This window comes from Sapajus apella, unplaced genomic scaffold (genome assembly GCF_009761245.1).
Source record: "Sapajus apella isolate SASKATOON/1434 unplaced genomic scaffold, GSC_monkey_1.0 scaffold27, whole genome shotgun sequence".
NCBI classification, from domain to species: Eukaryota; Metazoa; Chordata; class Mammalia; order Primates; family Cebidae; genus Sapajus; species Sapajus apella.
In genome coordinates this window covers 20,275,159-20,295,260 of record NW_022436967.1, presented here as the reverse complement: position 1 = coordinate 20,295,260, position 20,102 = coordinate 20,275,159, and the positions used below count along the sequence as shown (strand labels likewise).

At 38.0% G+C, this 20,102-nt stretch overlaps 1 protein-coding gene and 1 long non-coding RNA gene across 3 annotated transcripts in view; both read right to left on the bottom strand.

The window, feature by feature from the left end:
- PRSS12 (serine protease 12) overlaps positions 1 to 20,102 on the bottom strand; it is a 78,155-nt gene that overhangs the window by 3,212 nt on the left and 54,841 nt on the right. Inside the window, exons 10-11 of one of the 2 annotated variants that reach the window (XM_032292460.1) lie at positions 17,750 to 17,828; positions 16,916 to 17,038 (exon numbers count right to left, since the gene is read on the bottom strand). In XM_032292460.1, coding sequence (XP_032148351.1) covers positions 16,916 to 17,038; positions 17,750 to 17,828 — 202 coding nt within the window. The remainder of the gene's footprint in view (positions 1 to 16,915; positions 17,039 to 17,749; positions 17,829 to 20,102) is intronic. The other variant, XM_032292461.1, reaches the window with a different exon arrangement.
- LOC116560901 lies at positions 1,244 to 2,276 on the bottom strand. Its single transcript, XR_004273196.1, has 2 exons — positions 2,026 to 2,276; positions 1,244 to 1,501 (listed from the first exon to the last, which is right to left on the bottom strand). It is a non-coding gene; the product is annotated as an uncharacterized LOC116560901 (long non-coding RNA).

Below are 20,102 nucleotides of genomic sequence, written 5' to 3'. Positions count from 1 at the left end.
CCACTTCACTCCTGCAAGGTAGACTTAAACTTGTTCCCTTCCCTCTAAAGTGAACGCAAATCCAAACAATACTTTCAGATCAACATATTTTCATTCTATCCTTTCACCTCTTAAATCTTTATTCAGATGTCACCTCAGTGAAGCCTACTTTGATACCCTCATATTTAGAATTGCAACCCATCTTTCTTTGTGCTCCCAACACTCCCAATATTATCTGCTCTATTTTCCTTTTTTAAGCACCACTTTCTAAAAACTAATCTATTATGTTTATTTTCTCTCCTCCCTGTGTTAGTAAAAGCTATTCCAGGTCAGAGATCTTTTTTGTGTTCACTGATGAATCTAAAACACCTAGAAGAGTGTTGTAACCATTAATTAGGAATGCAAAAAAAAATGGTTTATTTAGTGAATAAATGTTTATTGTTAATGTGTACTTTTTTCCATTAATTCTGATACCTAACACACCTAAAGAAGGGTTTCTCAACCTCAGCACCTATTAACATTTTGGACCAGATAATTCTCTGTTGTGAGAGCTGTCCAGTGCATTACAGTGTGTTTAGAAGCATCCCTGACCACTATTCGCTAGATGCCACTGGTACATGGTACACACACCCTCCATCCCCAGTTGTGATTGCCAAAAATGACTCCAGACATGGTCAGATGTTCCCTGTTAGGCAAAGTGCCCCTACTTGAGAACCTCTGACTTAGAATGTCTGACCCAACCCATCTCCTGATTACTTCCTCTTTCTCACTGTGGACTACAGCACCATGCTCACTGCCTTCCAATACTTAGAACATTCTTAAGACTTAATTTCCAATAACTTTTGTAGGTCCCTGACTTACTATCTGCAATGTATGTCATCTCCACCTCATCTCAGCAACCCACTTACAACATAAGACCTACACATTGTATTCGTCAGATAACCACATACCTCTGAAATCTTGTTTTCAAGCATATTGTATTTCTGCCTTCTATTTTTACAGCTCTAAAATCCTTCAAACCCATTGGACTTCTATCCTTTGGCCCCACTATTTCTTCATTTCAGTCTTTTATGACTTCCCTTATTATCTGGCTTGGATTCTACCATCTGCCCATTAACAATAATCACTCTTGCAAAACTCTACCCTTACTTGTCTTTTACCTGCCAAAACTCCAGCCCTGGTTTCATCAACTCTACCTATTTTGTATGGGCATCTGTTAAACAGGGAAAGCACACATATGACAACTATCACTTTAATTTTTTTTACCGGAACTTGACTCATTCATTGTTTACAAGACCTGTAATTGAATGTGAGCTTAGAAGAGTTGGTATTCAAAAGCTTGGCATTTTCTAGTGTCTATTTAAAATAAAACTTCCCTCTTCTATAAAAGTACTGAAGGTTATGAGATGCCTGAATATTCTAATACCCTTAAGTAGTGCTGTGACCATCTTGTATATATAATTAGCTGTTAGCACTCAAAAACAAAACAGTTCAACAAAGATGATTTGGCTTATACAGCCACCTACTATTGATCTTTTTTTTTTTTTTTTCTTTTTTTTTTTTTCCCATTTATTTATTTTATTGCATTTTACATTTTGGGGTACATGTGAAGAACATGCAAAATTGTTGCATAGGAACACACGTGGCAGTGTGATTTGCTGCCTTCCTCCCCATCACCTACATCTGGCATTTCTCCCCTTGCTATCTCTCCCCAGCTTCCCACCCCCCACCCTCCCTCCCCTATTTCCCCCCAACTGACCCCAGTGTGTAGTGCTCCCCTCCCTGTGTCCATGTGTTCTCATTGTTCAACACCCGCCTATGAGTGAGAGCATGCGGTGTTTGATCTTCTGCTCTTCTGTCAGTTTGCTGAGAATGATGGTTTCCAGGTTCATCCATGTCCCTACAAAGGACCCAAACTCATCGTTTCTGATGGCTGCATAATATTCCATGGTGTATATGTGCCACATTTTCCCTATCCAGTCTATCGTCGATGGGCATTTGGGTTGGTTCCAGGTCTTTGCTATTGTAAACAGTGCTGCAATGAACATACTATTGATCTTTAATACTAATAATCTATGATTTCTTGAGACTCTCAATCTTAAATCATCACATACCTTTAAAGTTCAGAGGCTTTTTAATATATTGTGCCTAAAATATGTGCTCTTACCGCTTCTACTTCAAAATTTAAGTAAAATTTAGGATTATTTCGCATACTGAAACTATAACAATTAATAGGCAGTTTGACCTGTTTGAGGTATCTTTTTCTTTTTCTTTTTTTTTTTTTTCATTTTTGTTTTTTTGAGACAAGATCTCATACTGTCACTCAGGCTGACTGCAGTGGCAGTCATTGCTCACTGCTCACTGCAGCCTCGACCTCCTAGGCTCAAGTGATCCTCCCACCTCAGCCTCCTAAGTGGCTGGGACCACAAACACACACCACCACACCTGGCTAATCTTTCAATTTTTTGTAGAGACGGGATCTTACTATGTTCCCCAGGTGGGTCTCGAACTCCTAGGCTCAAGCAACCCTCCTACCTCAGCCTCCTAAAGTGCTAGAATTACAGGCATGAGCCACCATGCCCAGCCACGTTTTTAATCTTTTAATGTGGCTACTAAAAGAATTCAAAGTTACATATATCCCTTGTTATTTGTAGCTTACATTATATTTCTGCTACACAGCACTGGTCAAGAGTAATTGTATGAACTAGGCAGCTGAGTTTAATGCAGTCTCTTAAGTTGCTTGTAATTTTTAAGTTTGAGTTAATGAGACACTGCCTTCAAATGTCAGCCTTTTATATCCTTTATGATAATAATGTTACCATTCAACTTTTTAAAAAAGTCTCATTGCAACAATATTTTACATTCTGTAAGAAAGCTGTGACCCTTGGCCAAAATAATCTTTGCAGCTAAACTGGCTTATAAATCTATTCTGCATTATCTATAAAAATTGAGTCTTCAACCAGTAAACAAAGAAACAGGACATCACTACCACAAGGCAATTTATTTTTTAAATAATCTCAATGTTAAAGCCCTGGGCAATCTTGCCTCAATGTATCATTTCATGCCAAGACTATTGCAATAGTTGCCTGAATGGCCTTGCTACTTCAAGTTTTAACTTTTTCAACCCATCCCTCATGCTGCTGCCAGAGTGATGTTTTTTCTGCCTGATAATATAACTCCTGAGTACTCTTCAAGGGATCCCCAATCCATGTAATAAATTCAAATTCCTTAAATGATATACAAATGCATCTAAGTGCCGGCCCTTGTTCCCCTCTCTGATACCAGCCTGGCCTGTGTGCTCCTGTCATTTAAACCATTTGAAGAGTTGTCTACAAACCTGTGTCATTATTCAAACCATGTGCAATGTTGTTTCCCTTGTCCCCTCTATCCTAATAGGGCAAAAAATGATTTTGTCCTGATCAAGTCAGAGTTCTCCTAGGAGGCTCCTCCTAATCGTCTGCTCTCCTATAAACTAGCCAATCCTTTTGAACACTCTCAATGCATATGTAACAGTTTCTAGGACTTAATTAAAGGCTCCTCAAATGCAAGGACCATGTCATGATCACTGTTGTATCCTTAGCACCCAGCAAAGTGCTTGGCAGAGAAGGCCCTTAATCAATTTATACTGAATGAGTTATTTTGAAAGACATTCATGTCCACATACATACTTATACTCTCATCCCTAACTTTCGGAAATTTAAAAGAGATCTTACTAATTACCATATTATATCAAAACTATCACAAAACTTTGTATGTCATATAAAAATCCCCATGAAAATCCAATGTCCTTATTAATGTTGGCTATGCATCAGAATCACTTATACCACTTTTAAAAATATAAATGTCTAAGCCATACAATATCTCAGAATATAAATTAATACAGCTGGTGTAAGATCACAGGTGGTTGATATTCACAGTCTGACTTGGGAACTACTGAACCAAAGATTCAAAAGTGCGGGCCTAACTCCTGACCCTGCATGCCCAGAATTTCACTGGGTGAAGTAAGCATCCTAAGAGATTACTGATAAATAGCAAAATGCAAAAAGCATACATGTTCCATATATATACTGTGTTCTTGGATCAATTAGATTTTGGCAGGTAATTAGTATGCTCACCAATCAGCAGTTAATATTAAACTGAGATAAAAATATTTACCTAATAAGAAGGCAAACAGCACCATTCTTGTCAAAATGAAGTTCTTTGTTAGTTCATATGTATATATGGAATACACACACACACACACACACACACACACACACACACACACACACACACACACACATTTTTTTTTTTTCCTTTTTGAGACAAGGGTTCACTCTTGCCCAGGCTGGAGTGCAGTGGTGCGATCACGGCTCACTGCAAGCCTTGATCTCCTAGGCTTAAGCCATCCTCCTGCCTCAGCCTCTGAAGCAGCCAGGACCACACACGCATGCCACCATGCTCACTAATTTTCGAAAATTATTTTTTATATAGATAGGGTCTCACTATGTTGCCTAAGTTGGTCTCAAATTCCTGGGCTCAAGCGATAAGCCTGCCATGCCCTCTCGAAGTTCTTAGATTATAGGTACTGCACCCACCAGAACCTATACTTTTAAAGTTGTCCTGATTTAGGGAAATGTACCAGCGAAACCTAAGAATGGAATCCCACACTCCTTTAACTCCAATTATTCTTAGAAAAGATTTTGTGCTTAGAATTTGAAGAGCATCTGACTCAAGATTGGAATAGTTTTCCAACCAAATTTTTGTCTTCTAGTGTCACCTCTCCTAGTGATGATGATTCTCTGCTTTAGGGATAATACTTTGGCTGAAGTACTCAATATGTGTGTGGACTTCAGAAGCATCTGTAATGGTTCTTGGCTTCTCAAGACAATATATAAAGCAATCCTCTTTTGCAATGTATTTTAAGGTCTTTCTAGTTGAACTTTTGTTATTTTGATAGACTTTATTATATCCAAAAATGCTTCTAAAACAAACATTTCAAGTTTTAACTGACACATCATTCAGCTGTTTGCTTTGCTGAAATGCCTTCAACTCCCCCTCACATAAAAACTGGATGAAATTCCCAGACAAACTTGAGCAAGAAAGGATCTGAGATAGCAGTTTATTAAAAGCCAATGTCCAAGTTTCTCTGAGACTCTGAGATTAAAGTAAACAACAACAACAACAACAAATTACTAGAATTAAAAGTAGAATTAATTCAGGTTGCAGGGTCATATTCTTTGTGTTTGTCCTCTACATGGATTCATCTCTACAGGAAAACAATATTTTACATCAGGCCATGCACATCTGCTACTACTAAAATCTGTTTTTCTCTGTCTGGATAAAACTCAAAAAGTAGTTGACTAAAGTCGTTTGTGCAAATGGTTCCAATTGCTTACAGAGAAGTAAACCTCAGTAGCATCTTGCATTAGCCCTTACACATATATAAATACTGTGTGTGCTACAGAAATTGTTTTAGCATGATTGGTGATATGTGTATTACCAAAGGCTATGTTCCTAAGAACTCTGCTCTACCACATACTATATCACGATGATACATCTATTAGGCACCTGACACACTGTGTTCTTAAAAAGTAAGTCCCATTACCTCTGTGGCTCATCTTTCTAATTAGAAATATCTAGTCACTTCTGATTTTCAGAGCAATAATTTCTAACCACTTCCAGCTGCTATTGCATTTCTAGGCAAAAGGTCAATGAAATAACGTCAGGTAAAGTTATGTTATTGAACAAATCCACTCTGGGGTAAAATTACAGAAAAAAGAAAGCCCTTGTTTCAGGTACATTCATTCCTGGAAAATCATGTTTGTTATTAGAATAAGCAATTAAAAGAAATTGTTTAATATTCAGGAACTTTTGTCTCAATTATATTGCTGCACCGCAATAGACACAAGGTCATTTCATGGTACTTGTAGTTACATTCTAGAATAGAAAACAACAAAAGTTAGCAATTTTTATTACGTAAGATTCACAAGCCAGCTAGAAAAGAATTTATCAAAGTTTCCACTTGAAACTGCCAACAGGATACAGCATACCATGTGTATTGCATTAATATTGTGAAAAAATGAGATAGTCATTAAAAAGTGATTTACCAACTACTTCAGGTGCTCTTGTTACACTGGCATGGAAATGTGCAAAAGCTATGAGGGAATAAGAGTTGAGTTATGAAAACTTTGCCAGTGTTCACATAAAATACCCTTAAAGAGACCACTCTATATGAAATGAGTGTAACTGAGGCCAGTGGCATTATAGCATTAATATGGCATAGTAGAATTATGGCATTTTGATCTCATCCTTGTCAGGCCACCATTCCTAGATTATTCTGATATAAGGATTATGTAAAAGAGTGACGATGCTATGAAGGCAAACAAATCAACATAAAATTCTCATCCTGTTTAATAACACAAATGGTAATAACAATCTATGCCTTATTGTCTAGAAATGGCTGCTCAAGAACACTGGCCTATGTCACTGCAAGAATTAGGTACCAAGGAAGCTTTGATGAACAAAAAACCTTTATAGATATAGAAGACCAGTAGTTGATAAAGCAGTGGAAATGTCAAAAGGGGATGAGGGGAAGCTAATTTCAAAATATGAAATCCAGTTCCCCTACTTATAGGCCTTATATTAAACTAAGTATCTTTCACCTGCCATCTAAAAGGACAGGAACCTCTCAGAGCCCAACTACATTGCTTCTATACTACAGTCTCTATTTTGCAAATCTCAGTGTTTCTGATAATGAAAGAGGGATTTGTTTTAAGCAAAAGTCCCTAAACCTACTAAAACAAAATTTGGAGCTTGTTCTAATCACTAGTAACAGGCTGTATGCCTTTTAATAAATTTAGTGCAATAAAGATATGAGCTGTTGCCTCCTTAGGCACTTCAAACAGGAAGTCTATGAAATCTGGCAAAGGTTAAAGACCAAGTCAGAAGGATATATAACACATTTGCAAAGCAGTTTTTTCCCTACTCACATTAAGAGAATCTTGTATTATAGCCAAAGCATATCAAAATGCTATGTGTCATCATCTGTTCCTCTGCTCTTTACTCAACCATTTTTATCTTAAACTGTGCAGATAATGAGAAAAAATTCCAAATGACATATGGAAGGAATTATCTGTTGGTCTAGTTTAAAAAATACCACCAACCTCTAAATAGTCCAACATTCTTAAATATCTTCACTATCTGGCAACTGAACAGCCATTTTCATCATTCAACAATCATTTATCTACTGTGTGCCAAGTCATACAGTAGACATTTAGTGTATAAACACAAATGAGACAATTACTGACTCTAAGCAATACTCTGGAAAGAGCAGGCCAAAGAAGAAATAACGACATGTAAATAAATAAATCCAACATGTACCAAAAGAAAAAAAAAAAAAAAAACCCTTCCAGGGAACACAAAAGTTAAAGTTTTTAATGTCAAGTGCAACTTTTTTGAGCAATCTCCCTACTTTAAATACTTTAAGTCTTGAATTTCTGTGACTATAACTTTTAGCTAAAATTTGAAAGACAAGAAGTCTTGGATAAGAGGAAGATAATAGATTGTTTTTATTTAAATTCAAAGCCCCAAAACAGACTTCTTCAAGTTCTTTGCAGTTTTCTACCTTATTCTTCTCCATTAGTAAGTGAAATAAAATCATCCTCAGTCCCCTACTTTCACTAATACAGTCTTCGATTTCTGCCTTTAAACTCCAACATAAAAATAGCCAATCTTTGTTTTGAGCTTTACAGTTTATAAAATACTTTCACATACTTTGCAGATCATTTGTTTCTCACTGTGGAACATTATTATCTTCATTTTACACATATCAAATGAAGTAACTCCAAGAGGATAATTTCTGCAAAGTTAAACAATGAACAATCGGAAGAGCTAGAACTGTAACCCTCATCTTGGTGGCCAGATCCAAGTCTCCTGTTGCATTGTACCAAGCCCTACTGATTTCTATCACAGCCTCTCTACCTTCACTCCCTCCTTTCCTTTTCACTTATGTCTATTACAATAACCTTATAACTGGTCTCCCTCCAGTATAAAAGTATAAAATTAGGTCCCTTCCTCACAGTCCCTCCAGTTCCTACCGAAATCATTTGGTAACACAGATCAATTTGCCAGAAAAAGACATGTAAGTACAAACATATACAAAGATTTTTAATATCATGTCAGGCCCATTCACAGATGTCCCCCAGATTAATAACTTTGCCTTACCCTCTCAGATATATGCCATACATCTCCAAATGACTCATCTCCTAAAACTCTTCCTTGATCATCTCTCAAGGCTCGAAACTTAAGTGGTTTCCCGCTGCCTAGTAAATGAAAGAGAAATCCATAACCCTAGCATCCAGGCCATTCTCTCTTTGTTCACTAACAAATCCCAGATTCCTGTATTCTAGGTAATAACTGCCATCCTTCAAACATAGCATTAGCATCCTCACCACAATACTCTGAACATTACATCTTATCTACCAGCAGCCTCTACCTACACACAAACCTAACCTCTCTCTACTTAAACAGACTCCATAACGGAAGTCACCTTTCCTCCCACATATAGACAATTCCATCTTTGAACTGTCGTAGTGTCAATGAAATAAAAAATAAACAACAGAAAACTCTTTTGTGTTAAAACAAAAATTATCTTATCTCCCTTTAACATCTGTGTTATCTTGAACTTAAACTCCTGACCTCAGGTGATCCACCCACCAAAGTGCTAGGATTACATGCGTGAGCCACAGCTCCTGGCCAACATCTGTGTTATCTAAAGCAAAAGTCAGCAAACCTAATCCAGTCCCAAACAATCTTTCCTTTCTGCTTGCCCTTCTTAGTGCATCATGTCCTTTTCTCATCGTGGAGCACACAGAACTAAGCACAGTTCTCTCTGTTTGATGGAGACAGCACTTTTCTCCCTGGCAGTTGCTTGAGAACAGGAAGACAGAATACCAAGGTTCTTCATTGCTATGGCTGAACACTGTTCATCAGTGCTACCAAGACTGCATTAATTTCATGGGCAACCACATCGTATTACTGAGTCTTATTAAAGCTGCAGGACACTAAAACCAGCAAGTCTTCTTCATTTGTGCTGTATTTCAGCCAAATTTCCTGGAACTAAAGGCAGCATTTTATTTCATCCTTATTCCATATTGCTTGTTAGAATCAGCCTATCAATATATTTTGCCGGGTGAGGGGAGGGAATGTAGAGGACCAGTCAATTGTTTGTGCCACTCAGGTAACACAGGAATGTGTTAAACTCACTAGAAATAGGTGGACTCTGAAGCTCAATTATATCCCAAAATGGCCACTATTATGGTGGCCATAATATTATGGTGGCCACATGTGGTGGCTCACCCCTGTAATCCCAGCACTTTGGGAGGGCAAGGTGGGTGAATCACTTGAGGTCAGGAGTTTAAGTCCAGCCTGGGCAACATGGTGAAACTCCATCTCTACTAAAAATACAAAAAGTAGCCAGGCATGGTGATGCACAGCTGTAATCCCAGCTACTCAGGAGGCTGAGGTGGGAGAACTGCTTTAACCTGGCAGGGGAGGAGGATGCAGTGAGCCAAGATAGCACCATGCACTCCAGCCTGGGCAACAGAGTGGGACTCTGTCTCAATCAATCAATCAATCAATCAATTAATCAATCAATAAAATACAGGTTTATATTCTCTGCGGCACCTTGAATGTGGAAGATTACTGCACAAATATTTACTGAAGTACAAAAATGGAATAAAATAGAGATCCTAGAAGGATATAGGAGAATATGGCATATGACAGACTTAGCATAATCAGTGGGTAAAGACTAGAATATTTAATTTAAAATGCTAAGAAAACTATCTATAAAGAAAAGTATAAGATTAGGTCCTTTCTTCATACCATATACTATAAACAAAAATAAACTGGAAAAATTAAAATTCTAAATATTAAAAGAAAAACTATAAAGGTTTTTAGGAAAAACCTAACAGAATCTCTTCACCAAATGGGGCAAAGCAAAGATTTTTAAAATAAGAAATACAAAGCTTTTGTAAAACTTTTAAGAAAATTATGACACTTTTAAATATATTGAGATATTTTTGTAAGAAAAAGACCATAAACGGATGGGGGATCCAAGATGGCCCTTTAGGAAGAGCTCGGGATTGCAGCTCCCAGTGAAAGCGCAGAGGCTGCTGCAGGTGATCCCCAGGTAAGCAGGGCCTGGAGTGGACCACAGCAAACCTACAGCAGAGGGGCCAGACTGTCAGAAGGAAAACCAAGAAACAGAAATAACCTCATCATCAGCAAACAGAACGTCCACTCAGAGACCCAATCTAAAAGCCAGCAACTACAAAGACAGGTGGATAAATCCATAAAGGTGGGAAGAAACCAGTGCATAAAGGATGAAAACACCCGAAACCAGAACACCTCTCCTCCTACAAGGGATCACAACTCCTCACCAGCAAGGGAACAAGGTTGGATGGAGAACGAGTGTGATGAAATGACAGAATCAGACTTCAGAAGGTGGGTAGTAAGAAACTTCTGTGAACTAAAATAACATGTTCTAACCCAATGCAAAGAAACTAAGAACCTTGAAAAAAGATTTGACGAAATGCTAATGAGAATGGACAAAATAGAAAGGAATATAAGTGAATTGATGGAGCTGAAAAACACAACATGAGCACTTCGCAAAGCATGCATAAGTATCAACAGCCGAATTGACCAAGCAGAGGAAAGGATAACAGAGGTCGAAGATGAACTCAATGAAATAAAACGGGAAGGCAAGAATAGAGAAAAAAGGGTAAAAAGGAATGAACAAAGTCTCCAAGAAATGTGGGACTATGTGAAAAGACCTAATCTACGTTTGATAGGTGTACCTGAATGCGACGAAGAGAATGAATCCAAGCTGGAAAATACTCTTCAGGATATTATCCAGGAAAACTTCCCCAACCTACCAAGGCAAGCAAATATTCAAGTCCAGGAAATACAGAGAACACCACAAAGATATTCGTCAAGAAGAGCAACCCCAAGGCACATAATCATCAGATTCACCAGGGTTGAAATGAAGGAGAAAATACTAAGGGCAGCCGGAGAGAAAGGTCGGGTTACCCACAAAGGGAAGCCCATCAGACTCGCAGCAGATCTCTCAGCAGAAACTCTACAAGCCAGAAGAGAGTGGGGGCCAATATTCAACATCCTTAAAGAGAAGGACTTTCAACCCAGAATCTCCTATCCAGCCAGACTAAGCTTCATAAATGAAGGAAAAATAAAATCGTTTCTGAACATGCAAGTACTCAGAGATTTCGTCACTACCAGGCCAGCTTTATAAGAGCTCCTGAAAGAGGCTCTACACATATAAAGGAACAACCAGTACCAGCCACTCCAAAAACATGCCAAATGGTAAAGAGAATCAACACAATGAAGAATCTGCATCAACTAATGGGCAAAACAGCCAGCTAGCACCAAAATGGTAGTATCAAATTCACACATAACAATATTAACCCTAAATGTAAATGGACTAAATGCCCCAATCAAAAGACACAGACTGGAAAATTGGATAAAAAGACAAAACCCATTGGTGTGCTGTATCCAGGAAACCCACCCCACATGCAAGGATACACAAAGGCTCAAAATAAAGGGATGGAGGAAGATTTACCAAGCAAATGGAGAGCAAAAAAAAAAAAAAGCAGGAGTTGCAATTCTCATCTCTGATAAATTAGACTTTAAAGCAACAAAGATCAAAAGAGAAAAGGAGGACATTACATAATGGTAAAAGGATCAATGCAACAAGAAGAGCTAACGATCCTAAATATATACGCACCCAATACAGGAGCACCCAGATACATAAGGCAAGTTCTTAATGACTTACAAAGAGACTTAGACTCCCACACAATTATAGTGGGAGACTTTAACACCCCATTGTCAATATTAGACAGATCAAACAGACAAAAAATTAACAAGGATATCCAGGACTTGAACTCAGACCTGGACCAAGCAAACTTAATAGACATTTACAGAACTCTCCACCCCAAATCCACAGAATATACATTCTTCTCAGCACCACATCACACCTACTCTAAAATTGACCACATAATTGGGAGTAAATCACTCCTCAGCAAATGCAAAAGAACGGAAATCGTAACAAACAGTCTCTCAGACCACAGTGCAATCAAGTTAGAACTCAGAATTCAAAAACTAACCCAGAACCGCACAGCTTCATGGAAACTGAACAACTTGCTCTTGAATGTTGACTGGATAAACAATGAAATGAAGACAGAAATGAAGATGTTCTTCGAAACCAACGAGAATGAAGACACAACATACCAGAATCTCTGGGACACATTTAAAGCAGTCTCTAGAGGAAAATATATACCAATAAGTGCCCACATGAGAAGCAAGGAGAGATCAAAAATTGACACCCTATCGTCAAAACTGAAAGAGCTAGAGGAGCAGATCAAAAAAACTCAAAGTCTAGCAGAAGACAAGAAATAGCTAAGATCAGAGCAGAACTGAAGGAGATAGAGACACAAAACCCCTTCAATAAATCCAGGAGCTGGTTTTTTGAAAAGATTAACAAAATAGACAGACCACTAGCCAGATTAATAAAAAAGAAAAGAGAGAATAACCAAATTGATGCAATAAAAAACGATAAAGGGGATATCACCACAAATTTCACAGAAATTCAAACCATCATCAGAGATTATTACAAACAACTCTATGCACATAAACTAGTAAACCTGGAAGAAATGGATAAATTCCTGGAAACTTCCCTCCTCCCAAGCCCAAACCAGGAAGAAGCCGAAACCCTGAACAGACCCATAAGAAAGTCTGACGTTGAGGCAGCAATTAAGAGCTTACCACCCAAAAAAAGCCCAGGTCCAGACGGGTTCACAGCCAAATTCTACCAGACATACAAAGAAGAGCTGGTACCATTCCTTCTGAAAGTATTCCAAATAATCCAAAAAGAAGGAATTCTTCCCAAATCATTTTATGAGAACATCATCATCCTGATTCCAAAACCCGGCAGAGACTCAACAAGAAAAGAAAACTTCAGGCCAATATCCATAATGAACATAGATGCAAAAATCTTCAATAAAATACTGACAAGCCGATTGCAACAGCACATCAAAAAGCTTATCCACCATGATCAAGTAGGCTTCATCCCGGGGATGCAAGGCTGGTTCAACATACGCAAGTCTATAAACGTAATTCACCACATAAACAGAACCAAAACAAAAACCACATGATTATCTCAATTGATGCAAAGAAGGCCTTTGACAAAATTCAACAGCCCTTTATGCTAAAAACCCTCAATAAGCTAAGTATTGACGGAACGTATCTCAAAATAATAAAAGCTATTTACGACAAACCAACAGCCAATATCATACTGAATGGGCAAAAAGTGGAAGCATTTCCCTTGAAATGTGGCACCAGACAAGGATGCCCTCTCACCACTCCTATCCAATATAGTACTAGAAGTTCTACCCAGAGCAATAAGGCAAGAAAAAGAAATAAAGGGCATTCAAATAGGAAAGGAGGAAGTCAAATTTTCTCTATTTGCAGATGACATGATTGTATATCTAGAAGACCCCATCGTCTCAGCCCAAAATCTCCTGAAACTTATAAGCAACTTCAGCAAAGTCTCAGGATACAAAATCAATGTGCAAAAATCACATGCATTCCTATACATCAATAACAGACTTAGAGCCAAATCAAGAACGAACTGCCATTCATAATTGCTACAAAGAGAATAAAATACCTAGGAATACAACTAACAAGGAACGTAAAGGACCTCTTCAAGGAGAACTACAAGTCACTGCTCAACGAAATAAGAGAGGACACAAACAGATGGAGAAACATTCCATGTTCATGGTTAGGAAGAATCAATATCGTGAAAATGGCCATACTGCCCAAAGTAATTTACAGATTCAACGCTATCCCCATCAAGCTACCAATGACCTTCTTCACAGAACTGGAAAAAACCATCTTAAACTTCATATGGAACCAAAAGAGAGCCTGCATAGCCAAGTCAATTCTAAGCAAAAAGAACAAAGCGGGAGGCATCACACTACCGGACTTCAAACTATACTACAAGGCTACAGTAATCAAAACAGCATGCTACTGGTACCAAAACAGAGATATAGACCAATGGAACAGAACAGAGGTCTCGGAGGCAACACAACGTATCTACAACCATCTGATCTTTGACAAACCAGACTAAAACAAGCAATGGGGAAAGGATTCCCTGTTTAATAAACGGTGTTGGGAAAACTGGCTAGCCACGTGCAGAAAGCAGAAACTGGACCCCTTCCTGACACCTTACACTAAAATTAACTCCAGATGGATTAAAGACTTAAACATAAGACCTAACACCATAAAAACCCTAGAAGAAAATCTAGGCAAAACCATTCAGGACATAGGTGTAGGCAAGGACTTCATGACCAAAACACCAAAAGCACTGACAGCAAAAGCCAAAATAGACGAATGGGACCTAATCAAACTCCACAGCTTCTGCACAGCAAAAGAAACGGTCATTAGAGTGAATTGGCAACCAACAGAATGGGAAAAATTTTTGCAGTCTACCCATCTGACAAAGAGCTGATATCCAGAATTTACAAAGAACTAAAACAGATTTACAAGAAAAAAACAAACAAGCCCATTCAAAAGTGGGCAAAGGATATGAACAGATACTTCACAAAAGAAGACATACATGAGGCCAACAAACATATGAAAAAATGCTCATCATCACTGGTCATCAGAGAAATGCAAATCAAAACTACATTGAGATACCATCTCACGCCAGTTAGAATGGCGATCATTAAAAAATCTGGAGACAAGAGATGCTGGAGAGGATGCGGAGAAATAAGAACACTTTTATACTGTTGGTGGGTGTGTAAATTAGTTCAACCATTGTGGAAGACAGTGTGGCGATTCCTCAAGGACCTAGAAATAGAAATTCCATTTGACCCAGCAATCCCATTATTAGGTATATATCCAAAGGATTATAACTCGTTTTAAGGACACGTGCACACGAATGTTCATTGCAGCACTGTTTACAATAGCAAAGGCCTGGAACGAACCCAAATGCCCATCGATGATAGACTGGACAGGGAAAATGTGGCACATATACACCATGGAATATTATGCAGCCATCAAAAACGATGAGTTTGGGTCCTTTGTAGGGACATGGATGAACCTGGAAACCATCATTCTCAGCAAACTGACAGAAGAGCAGAAGATCAAACACCACATGTTCTCACTCATAGGTGGGTGTTGAACAATGAGAACACATGGACACAGGGAGGGGAGCACTACACACTGGGGTCAGTTGGGGGGAAATAGGGGAGGGACGGTGGGGGGTGGGGAGTTGGGGAGAGATAGCAAGGGGAGAGATGCCAGATGTAGGTGAAGGGGAGGAAGGCAGCAAATCACACTGCCACGTGTGTACCTATGCAACAATCTTGCATGTTCTTCACATGTACCCCAAAACCTAAAATGTAATAAAATAAATAAATGCGGGAAAAAAAGAAAGAAAAAGACCATAAGCAAGTAAAAGGACATGGTCCAAACTAGGAAAAAGTACTTGTAACACCTAACAACAAAAATTTAGCATATAGAACATATCCAAAAATTTAAAAATCAACGACAAATAGACAGGCAAAGTATATGAGCAAATAATTCACAAAAGAGAAAGATATTAGTCAGGGAAATACAATTAAAAAGAAACCCCAAACTCTGTGATTGGCAAAAAATTTTAAATTTTGATAGTGTCAAGGTTAGATGGAGTCATGAGGAAATAGGAATATAACATTGCTGGGTTATAAACTGATACAATTTCTTCAAAGGATAAATTGGTATGCTTCAAAAATTAAAGGGAATCCATATCCTAGGACTCAGAAAAACATGCCCATGTGCACACACCCAGTGAGACTTGTAACAGGTTGTTTACCGCAACATTGTTTTCTCCCAATGAAAGAATGGAAAGCAGCTAACTACACAGCAATAGGAGAATAAAAAACTGGTTCAGTCTTTCAACAGCAGGTAAAATTCATAGCAGTTAAAGTGAAGGAACAAATCTGCATGATGGATTACAAGTACATAATGAGGCAAAGGTACGTACCATATGATATTACATAAGAAAAAACAGAAAACAAATTTCTGCTTGTAAAAATGTTTCGACATTTTTTAAAACTTCATTGTGGCAATTTTCAAACACACAAAATTAAAGTAGTATAATGAAAGTCTGTACTCAACACATTGCATTAATACTTATCAGTATTTTCACAAGCATTTGTATACATATTTACATACCAAAATTAATGCTAGGAAAGGGCCAATGACCAAGGCCCACAAAGAAGCACTCGACAAAGGAGAGCTGGTTCTACTGCAGGATCTCCCGCCAGGAGCTCTGTGACCCTGGTGGACTGATTTTCCCTTCCTGACCTCTCCTCTGAACTGAGAAGGCTTGATAAAAACGGACTGATAAAATGTTTGGGACAAGAAGAGATCATTAGGACTAAACTATAGGAAACCAACAATGAAACTGATGGTAATCTAACTTTCTCAAAGGTACAAAACACCAAGACTCAAAGGATCAAAAACACTACAACTGCATTCCCTACTCCTTATCATTTATAGCTAAATAATCCGAAGTCTCTTCTACCTCTACAAAGATATGATTTCAGCCTCAGATATGTCTTGGGGGGAGCACTGACACTGCTGCCTTCCTCCTCTCCAAACACCCCTCTTCTTCTGTTCTTCCTAAATCTGGAGTTTGCTTTAACACTAGGGTAGCAAGTGGCTTTCTAAGGGCTCTCTGTGCTCCTTGTGCCACTCCCTCATTCCACAGGGCTGCTGGCACAAGCAAAGAAAGTTCAGCCTGGCTGTGGCACCTTGAGGGCTGTAGAGCATGAGGGGATTGGAATAACTGATGAGTAGAAGCTACACTGGGTTGTCTGGGAAGGTGGACACATACCTCTTGAAACAGTGCGCTGCTGTAAGGACCCAGCAGCTACTCAGGAGCGTAGCCCCGCAGAGGAGCCTGCCATCTCTATGGGGTGACTTCAGCCGGAGGGAAACCTGCCAAGGCCAACCACCCCTAAGAAGAAAATGAGCTACACATCAACATCAGTAAAAGACAAAAAAGCAAAGGAAAGCACTGGTTAAAGCAATGGCTTTAGTAACTTTAATGTCTTGCAAGTGGGGGAAAAGGAAAGCAAAAGCAACTCCCTTCCTACTTTGAGAAGGAGACCCCACAACTCTGAGCAGGCCCGGAATCAGCAACTCTTGAAGATGTGCCTATAGGCATTTGTATGGATTCCACCTATCTGACACTCTTAAAAACAAGCTGTCTTCTTTATATTTCATTATTTAAAATGTAATTTCTCTCTTTGCTGTGCCTCACCTATGCAGTCTGAAGATGTATTTAATAAAGCATGGGTTTTCCATTAGTAAATTCTACAAACAAAAAATTTAGATTAAACTGAGTTAAGTCTGAAACAAATACATTCTAACTTAAACGAATCTTTGTAGTCATACACATTTCCAGGTCTCCTGTTAAACTGTTTTGTTTCTGACATATAACTTTGCAGTAACACATCTAATCTCTTAAATCAGGCTGGTGATGTAAGAACATGGTCTGAAAACATAGGTCAAAGGATATTGAAATTATCAGTGAAATTCGAATTTAGTTTAGAAAATAAAATGAGTACAAGTCCCTTATGTGATAATAGAGCATCCCCAATTTGTAACACTCTATGTATAAAGATAATTCTATAATATAAAAATTCTCTTTTGAAGAAACTTTTACCTTAAAGAATTTTTCCCACCAATGATCCGCTTCTGCCGACGGTGCAGTAATCTCAAGCCACAAACAGATGAGAGGGACTCTGAAGCAGAAACAGGTCATTAATTAAGCTATCACATTGCTGATGGAGGGGTAAGACGGTAAGTGGCATACTCCACTGATGCTTCCTCCTCTATGTCAAAATGCCTTTTCTCTGCAAATTAAAATTTTTCTTGTAACAAAAATAGTTTATCATTTGACTAAATGACAATAATTTGTAAGTAGACAAGAAACATTATGAGGTTTCCCATTCTTCACCTCTGAGGGGTCCATGGGCTGCTGAGTGGTTTGACTCTGTTCAGTACTTTATCTTGATAGCCACCTGTATCTCCTACTGCTGCTATTTTGTGTAATGTATGGAACAAAATATATGGAACATTAAACAAAATAAGAGAACTGCAAAGACAGTAATGGCCTAAATTACTTACTTTCCACCCGCAACACTGTTCTAAGCCACATATAAAAATGTAACTCAGAAGAGCAAAGCACATTCCCAGGCTAGAATTCTGATCGGAATTTACATTTACTTAGCTTGATAACATACAGAAAGGGTTTGCTACGCCAACTTAAGTGGAAAACTATGGTTAAGGGTATACAGGCAAACCTCCCAAGGTAACAGGCTTCTGTCAATAATATACAAAAGAGAAGAATTAAATTTAAAATATATGAAAAAGTGATATATGAAGAAAGGTAAATATAACAAGTATGACTCATTTTTAAAATATCTGAGAAAACAGGAGAATTTACATAGTGGTACTTTATTTCTTTGGTTAAATACATGCATATAAAGTATAGATATGTACTGTTTTTCTATCCAAGAGGAGGAGGGTAGGAATTGTGCCAAGAACAGGAAGACCTAATCAACACTATTGGTCTCCGATAATAACCAGGTAGAAGGGACCCATGAGGCAATCAGCCATAGTTATTTCTTGATTGAGAAAGAGGTTCAACAATGTGTACCCAGATGATTAATTTGCCAAATGATCTCAGAGGTATGCTGTCAAACTTTAACCTTCATCTCTTAGAATATGAGTCCCCTAGATGATACTGTACATTAAAAGATATTAGAAAAAACATAAGTTTCCAATAATGCTCCAAGTTGGGTCAACGTATATGATGCCAAGAAAAGGAATGATGTAATATTTAAAGCAGGCAAAACTTAAAGTTTACATCATTCTGGGGCAAAGCACCAGACTGCAAGAAAGCAAACTCTATTTAAAGTCATATACAATTATTTAAAAAATTTAAAAGCAACATGAAGTTCATTTATAAAAGGAGTCCATCAAATGACCAATAACCAATGGCTTCAGTTTGAATCACCTTATAGATGTCACCAGGTCCTGGGTGTGAACATAAAATTGACTGGTTAATAAGCCAGATTCTGTAACCTAGCCAGTCTCAGATGAAATATTTTTACTTGAAGTATGGTAGCATTGCCATGACCATGGAAAGGTATCAAAAAGAGTACTGCTATAATTCTAGGAAGACATTAAAAACAGACATATAAATAATGAATTTTTTATGTTTTTCAACTACTTACAGATTTCACATAATCCAAAGAATCACTTATATTCCATTTGTAATGGTAATTTAAATTATTGAAGGGAATTTAGTAAATTAAGTTATAATCAGTATTCAGGAGGAAAAGGCTAGCCAAGTCATTTGCATATACACATATATCTATACACACACGTATATACACACACATATTCATATATAAAAATGTACACATATATGAATAGAAAATAATGCATAACAGATTATAAGTGTTCTTTCCATACTCAAATCCTCCTTAGATAGCAAAGAATCATATTAATGACATCCAATTCGTTTATTTCATTGTCTTTGGCAGTTATTACAAGGTGTTTGAAAAAGAGAATGCTCAAATATATGTGCACCTGATTTTAACAAAATCCAGTGTATCAGAACTATAAATTTTCAATCCAGAAAGAGGTGACTGTTCTTTTCATAAAATGTACCACAAATTTCTCCAAAATAGCTCATTTTCTCACTCAGTTATTTAAAGAAGTATTTGTTTCATAAAAATTAAAGATGCAGGGCATAGTGGCTCAAGCCTGTAATCCCAGCACTTTGAGAGGCTGAGGCGGGCAGATCACCTGAGGTCAGGAGTTCAAGACCAGCCTGGAAAACATGGTGATACCGGGTCTCTACTAAAAATACAAAAATTAGCCAGACATAGTAGTGGGTGCCTGTGATCCCAGCTACTCAGGAGGCTGAGGTAGGAGAATCGCTTGAACCCGGGAAGCAGAGGTTGCAGTGAGCTGAGATCATGATGCCACTGCACTCTAGCCTAGGT